Genomic DNA, 7,236 nt, shown 5'->3' with positions numbered 1-7,236 from the left:
TGTTCCTCTGGAGGCACTACAGGAGAACCTGCTTCCTTTTCCAGCTTCTGCTTACATTCCCTGGTTTGTGATCCCTTCCTCACACCCCTCCGACCTCTCACGTCCATCATCACATCTCCTATTTGTGTAGTCAAATCTCCCTCTTCTCATACAAAGGCTCTGTGATTATCTGAATAATCCAGGATAATCTCCTCATCTCAGGATCCTTAATTTCACCACATCTGCAAAGTCCCCTTGGCCATTAAAGATACCATTCACAGTATCCAGGATGTAGGTCTCTTTGGGGGTCATCGTTCAGCTGACCACAGTACTATTTATTGTGTAGAAATAATGTATAAGGACACTAAGCTTCTTGATTCACTGTTATTTTAATTCCGCCAGAAAAGTTGGAGGATCTCTTTCCTATGGGTCGGGGACATGGGAGCTGCACTTCCAGGGGTACACCACTTATAAAGCTCCCATACCTTGGTCCGGAAAAGCCGGCCCATGAAGACATAAATCACTGGATTCAGGCAGCTGTTGATGAAAGCAAAGAAGTTGGCATACTGCAGGCCCAGGTCCGAGAAGTCCTCCCAGAAGCAGCCATGGAGGACCTGCACCCGGAACAGGAAGTCCAGGAAGGCAAAGAAGTGGTAAGGGGTCCAGCACACCAGGAATGTGATGACGAGCGTGAGGATCAGCGCTGTGGTCTTGCTGTTCATGGGCTCCCCGCGCCTCATCCTGTGTACCTCCGCCCGTCTGCGCAGGGAGGCCAGGATGTGGTAGTTGAAGAAGACAATAGCAGCCAGTGGCAGGAGGAAACCCAGCACGTTCAACTCCACCATCCTCGCAACGTGCCAGGCCCACGTCTCATGGGGGAACTGCAGCACACAGGCCGAGATGTTCAGATCGGGGATGTCATTGACGGTTCGCAGCAAGAATGTGGGGACACTTAAGAGTACTCCCACTGCCCAGATGAGGGCACAGGTGGCCTGGGCCTGTAGTCGCCGCCTCCTCCTCCAGCTGGCCAGGGGGTACACCAGCACATGGTAGCGGTCCTGGCTGATGGCCACCATCAGGAAGATGCTGATGAACAAGTTGGCCTTGATGACCCCGTTGACCACGCGGCAGAGAACGACCCCAAAAGGCCAGTTGAACTCATTCCAGATGTTCTCTGCCCAGAATGGCAAGCCCAGGACAAACACCAGGTCAGAAGCCGCCAGGTTGGCCAGGTAGATTTCCGCCACGTTCAGACGCCGCCGGGGCAGGAGGAAGACGGACAGGACAAAGAAGTTTCCCAAGAGGCCGAAGAAGCAGATGGTGATGATGAGTGTTGGCCCCACCCTGTGCAGCAAGTCCCAGGCTCCCTGTGCATTTTCACAAGACGTGGTGTTTGGAGGGAACAGCTGACTCTGGTTGGGGAATGGGAACTCCAGAAGGGACTGGGATGCCATCCACAGTGACCTGAAATGAACAGCACACAGTGTAAATCAGGAGTCGATAAACTGTGGCACAAGGGCCAAATCCGGTCCACTGCCTACTTTTGTAAATAAAGTTTTATTGAAACACAGCTGCACCCATTCGTTTACATATTGTCTATGGCTTCTTTTGATGTTCCTGGGTGGTGCAAATGATTAATGTGCTTGGCTGCTAATCAAAAGATTGGAGGTTGGAGTCCACCCAGAGGTGCTTCAGAGAAAAGGCCTGGCAATCTACTTCTGAAAAATCAGCCATTGAAAACTCTACGGAGCACAGTTCTACTCTGACACACATGAGGTTGCCATGAGTCAGACTCGACTGGATGGCAACTGGTTTATGGCTGCTTTTGTGCTACTATGGCAGAGCTGAGGAGGTGCGATAGAGATAGTCTGGCCAGCAAAGCTGAAAATACTTACCATATGACCCTTTACAGAAAGTTTGCTGACCCTTGGTATAAAGGAAAGAATCAAAGCTTTGAAACCTGAGTTCAAATCCTAGCACAGCCACTTGCTGTGGGCTACTTAGACTCATTGATGTTTACTCTCCTTTTTGTAGGATTGTGGTGAGGACTGGTGATATTACCTTTGAGTGCTTAGTATGATGCCTGGCATAGAGGAAGTGCCCAATGGAAGGTTGCAATTAGTCTTATTAACAGTTTAACAAATATTTAATGAGCACTTCCTTTGTGCCAGCGCTTTGCCAGGTGCTGGAGCTACATGGTGAGTGAGACAAACCAGCCCCTGTCCTCATGGTACTTACAGTCTGGATGGGAGATAGATATGCAACAGTGGTCGATGACCTGAGCTGGATTCACACATGGTGACCCCATGCACAGCAGAATGCAATGTTGCCCTGTCCTGCACCTTCCCCATGATCAGTTGCAAACTGGACCATTGGGACCCATAGGGTTTTTCATTGGCTGATTTTTGGAAGTAGATTGCCAAGCCTTTCTTCCTGGTTTGGAAGCTCTACTGAAACCTGTTCAGCATCATAGTAACACACAAGCCTCCACTGACGGATAGGTGGTGGCTGCACATGAGGTGTAATTGTTGGGAATTGAACCCAGGTCTCCTGCATGGAAGGCGAGAATTCTACCACTGAACCACCAGTGCCCAGAGTGCCCATGGAAATGCCTTTTCTGCTCTTCTCAAGCTGTGGAACAATTCAGGGATTAACTGGGACTTGCCTTACTAGGAAAGTAAGGCACTAAATTCCAGAAGACTGAGTTCCAAGAGATCTCGGTTCCTAGCAATGAGATTCCCATCTGCCTCCAGCCTTGAAGCCTTTACCACAGGGAGGCTTAAGAAGGAATAAGAAAAGAGAGAAGGGAATTCCTTTTGGAGAATTTGGGAGACCAAGTGTGGTGTGTTTTGCTCCCCTCCCTTTCCTCCTCCAGGCGAACGTCCCTTGAAATCTGGAGGTGTCCTTGAACATACAGGGGGAGGTCCATGTCTCTCCTGGTGATTTCTGACCATGGGGGTTTGCTGAAGTGTGGGTGTCTGGGCAGGCAAAGATGGCTCTTGTGGGGGTGGTGGAAGGGGCCTTGGTTCCTGTGTCCTCATGAGGGGGCACAAGGTTAGTCAAGAGGCAGGAGCTGCCGGGTGGCTCAGGCACCTGCCATGCCAAAGGATGGCTGTGCCCCAGGAAGTGGGGCTGAAGGGAGCTGTGGTCAGCAGAATAATGGCTCCCAAAGACAACCACATCCTAATCCCAGAATCTCTGAATATGTTACTTTACATAGCAAAAGGAACTTCACAGATGTGATGAAGTTAAAGATCTTGAGATGGTGAGATTATCCTCCATCATCCAGATGGACCCAATGTAATCACAAGGGTGAAAGAAGGAGGCAGAAAGGGCAGAGTCAGAGAGAGATTTGAAGATGCTACACTGCTGACTTGAAAGATGGAGGGGGCCACAAGTCAAGGAATGCGGGCAGCCTCTAGAAGCTGGAGAAGGCAAGGGAGTGGATTCTTCCCTAGAGCCTTTAGAGAAATGTAGCCCTGCCGACATCCTGATGTTAGCCCACTGACACTGATTTTGCACTTCTGATCTCCAGAGCTGTAAGGCAATAGATTTGGGCTGTTTTAAGCCGCTTAGTTCGTGGTAATTTGTTACAGCAGCAACAGGAAACTAATACAGGAGGTGAGGTTGCACACTGCCCAGGAAACCAGGGACCGTCCCTATGCCACGGGCAGAGACGTCTGACTTCAGCCCAAACCTGATTGGTTCTGTGGACACCACCCTCCATCCCATAGGACCTGGCAGCCACAGCACACGTCTGCACTCACCGGGTTTATTTTTAAAAGGATTGTCTTCACCAGCTGCTGCTTGGGTTTATAAAGCTGACCAGAGCGGAGAAAGTTTCCTTCTCCAGTTCTTATCTTCACTCTGACATTTGCATGGCATATAGTAGGTGCTCAATACCCAAAACAGAAACCAAACCTGTTGTCATTGAGTCGATTCCAACCCACAGTGATACCGTAGGACAGAGTAGAACTGACCTGTAGGGCCTCCAAGGCTGTAAATCTTTACTGAAGCAGACTGCCACATCTTTCTCCCTCTGAGCTGCTGGTGGGTTGAAACCATTGACCTTTTGGTCAGCAACTGAGCGCTTTAACCACTGTGCCACCAGGGCTCCTTAGGAGCTCCCTAAGCAGCAGCTATTGCTATCATTAGCAATGCTTGATGCTCTTTGAAAAGCCCAGAGGGGACATTGGGCAAGTCTACGAGAGACAATGGTTTTGTAATTTCTAGCTGATATTTTCTGAATTCTGCACATTTTGACATTGGCATATGCTATTCAGTGGCGCCCTGGTGGTGAAGTGGATAAGAGCTCAGGCTGCTAACCAAAAGGTTGGCAGTTGGAATCCACCAGCTACTCCCTTGGAAACCCTATAGGGCAGGTCTACTCTGTCCTATAGGGTCGCTACGAGTTGGAATCGATTCGACAACACACAACATTGAGGGGAGAGCATGACCTTCTTCAACAAATTAACCTTCTTCAAATGAGCTCCGCTTTTCTCAGTGGGGTGATGATAAAGGTATTTGAAATATTGACGCAGATGTTAAAGAACATCAACACAGTAGCATGAGATGCTATTTTCAAGCCACAAATAATGCAACCAGGTATTGACCTTGTGAAATCTTGTCAACAACACTTGGAGACTACTCTGATTTTTATAACACATGGACTGTAACCAGTCACCGTCCAAGCAAGGCTCTGGTGGCTGTATTCAGCCCTGACATGTTCAGATAACCTTCATGGAAAGAGCTCTGCAGCCTTCACAGGCTGTTCCAAACGCTCTCCCTCCTTCCAGAAAAGCAATTAAAACTCAAGCGAAGCATGCAGTCAGTCTCTTAAATGGAACTGGAATTATTTTCAATACAACACACACTTGCAGACCACTCTGACAGGGATCACAATAGAGGGTCCAGGACAGAGCGAGAGAAAAATGTAAAACAAAATTCAAATTCACAAAACAAGACCAGACTTACTGATCTGACAGAAACTGGAGACTGTGGCTCCCAGACACCCTGCTCAGTACTGAAGCCACTCCTGAAGTCCACCTTTCAGACAAAGTTAAAAAAAAAAAAAAGAAAAAAAAACCAAACCCATTGCTGTTGAGTCGATTCCTACTCATAGCGACCCTATAGGACAGAGTAGAACTGCCCCACAGGGTTTCCAAGGAGCGGCTGACGGATTCGAACTGCCAACCTTTCAGTTAGCAGTCAAATGCTTAATCACTGGGCCATCAGGGCTCCAGACAAAGATTAGACAGGCCTATAAAACCAAAAATAGCACACTTGAGGAATGCACTTCTTAGTTTAATCAAGTATAAGAGACCAAAAGGGCAACAATTGTCCAAAAGCAAAGACGAGAAGGCAGGTAGGGACAGGAAAACTGGACGAATGGACATGGGGAAGCAGGGGTGGAAAGGGGGAGAGTGCTGACATATTGTGAGGATTGCAACCAATGCCACAAAACAGTTTGTGTATACATTTTTGAATGAGCACCTAATTTGTGCTGTCAACTTTCACCTAAAGCACAATAAAATAATAATAAAAAAATACAGTTGCAGAGGAAAACACACAATTCTGCCAATATATAAGTGTAAAAGGAAGCTTTCTATTCTTTCTTTTCTTTAAGAGACACAGATCTCTTATCCTTTACTATCATAAGAGAAAAAGATGGTCATTCACTTACTCGGACAGAACATGAAACAGCTCGCAACTTCAGCTGGATTTTCTGGAGGCAGGAGCTGCCGTTAGAGGTGTTTTCGGTTCCGGGAAGCCCTCTGGGGTGGTGGTGGCAGCCTTAAATTACATTACCTCCATGCCAGTGATGTCATTGGAGGGACTGCAGCAAAAATGAGTTGTTTCAAGGCGGTGGAAGCAGGCTGGAATTTTGAAAGGAAAACTGCTTCACATTTCGGGGGTGGTAAGAAGTTAGTCAGCTCCCGTCTCCCTCCTTATCTTGGTGACATCTGGGGAGGCCTGTGACCCAGTCCAAGCCTTGAATATTGACGTAGGTGCACTAACAGCACATGTTGGCCCCGCTGAGTCCCCGCAGCCCTCACTGTGCCGCAGCATACATTGAACGATGAATTTTCTCTGTTCACAATTGGCTCCTGAAGGCTGAGGCTTGGCAGAAGCTTCCCTGGGCCCTGACTCGAACATTCTGTTTTGAATTTTAATCATGGAGGATAGACACGTTGCCAAGAAACCATGAGTGTGGACCCCATTATGTAAACAACGAGCTAGGAAGAACTTGACTCATGCAATGTCCACAGTTGGGTAAGATCAGATGGACTTTTCCCTAACCTTTCCTGGTGGTTCTAAAATCCTTTTTAATGTAGGGCTGCACGTATCTAATTGAACTACTCAAGAGCTCATCGTTCAGACGATGTCTCAGCTTCCTAGTGCCGCAGTAATAAGAGATTCCATAAGTGGGGGGCTCCAAAGAACAGAAATGTATTTTCTCACAGTTCTGGAGGCTGAAAGTCCATATCAAGGTCTCGGCCATGTGGATTCCATCCTTGTTGGTAGCCCTGGGTGTTCCTTGGTTCCTTGGCTTGTGGATGATCTTCACATGATGTCTGTCTTCCAGCCATGCGTGTCTCTGAGTCTCTTCTGCTTTCTCTGTAGCTCAGAAGCGATTGGGTTTAGGACTCACCCTCCATGGGCATGGCCTCATTACCATAACAAAAGAAGAATCCTATTTCCAGACAGGATCACATCCACAGGCACAAGGGCCAGGAATTCAACACATATTTTGGGGGGACACAATTCAATCCATAACAGACAATAAGACGTTCCTGGCTTTCTTTGAGACTCAGACTGCAAACTCCTGTAACACCACTTACCTGCTATCTTCACTTTAAAAATTAAGATGCTTTCAGCTGCCTCCCTAAGTCAGGAGAACTCGTCTGCTCCAGGGCTTGATTTCTGGCAGTTTGCAGGCCCCTGGCCCTCACCCACACCCTGGCCTTGCCTACTGGATGGTCCATTGGCATCACCTGAGGTCATCTTGACCACCACAAGGCTGGAACAAAAGACGCCCCCTGTCTTTTGAATCTGGCCTCTGTCTGCATCCTGCCTTTCTGTTACTACACCTTAGTGGGACAAACTGTGCTTTCAAAATTCCCAGCAATTTCTCCTGCTGCTGGGGACCTTAATATGCCCCCCAGGCACTCTGCTAACCCAGAACTGAAACCAGTCCCAAAGCCCACTTTTCAGACAAAGATTAGACAGGCCTATCAAACAAACAACACACGAGAG

The 7,236-nt window shown here is 48.1% G+C and overlaps 1 protein-coding gene across 1 annotated transcript; it reads right to left on the bottom strand.

Annotated features, from left to right (window-relative positions):
* Positions 1-306: 306 nt before the first annotated feature.
* BDKRB1 (bradykinin receptor B1) lies at positions 307-1,433 on the bottom strand. The gene has a single exon (XM_004376700.2). The coding sequence runs from the start codon at positions 1,431-1,433 to the stop codon at positions 369-371; it is 1,065 nt and encodes a 354-aa protein (XP_004376757.1). The 3' UTR covers positions 307-368.
* Positions 1,434-7,236: the final 5,803 nt, after the last annotated feature.

This window comes from Trichechus manatus, unplaced genomic scaffold (genome assembly GCF_000243295.1).
Source record: "Trichechus manatus latirostris isolate Lorelei unplaced genomic scaffold, TriManLat1.0 scaffold00045, whole genome shotgun sequence".
In the NCBI taxonomy this organism is placed as follows: Eukaryota; Metazoa; Chordata; class Mammalia; order Sirenia; family Trichechidae; genus Trichechus; species Trichechus manatus.
The sequence above is the reverse complement of the archived record's forward strand: the minus strand, read 5'-3'. Positions and strand labels throughout refer to the sequence as shown.

Excerpts from the sequence above, each read along its gene's own strand:
- BDKRB1 (XM_004376700.2), bottom strand. The coding sequence starts at position 1,433 with ATGGCATCCCAGTCCCTTCTGGAGTTCCCATTCCCCAACCAGAGTCAG.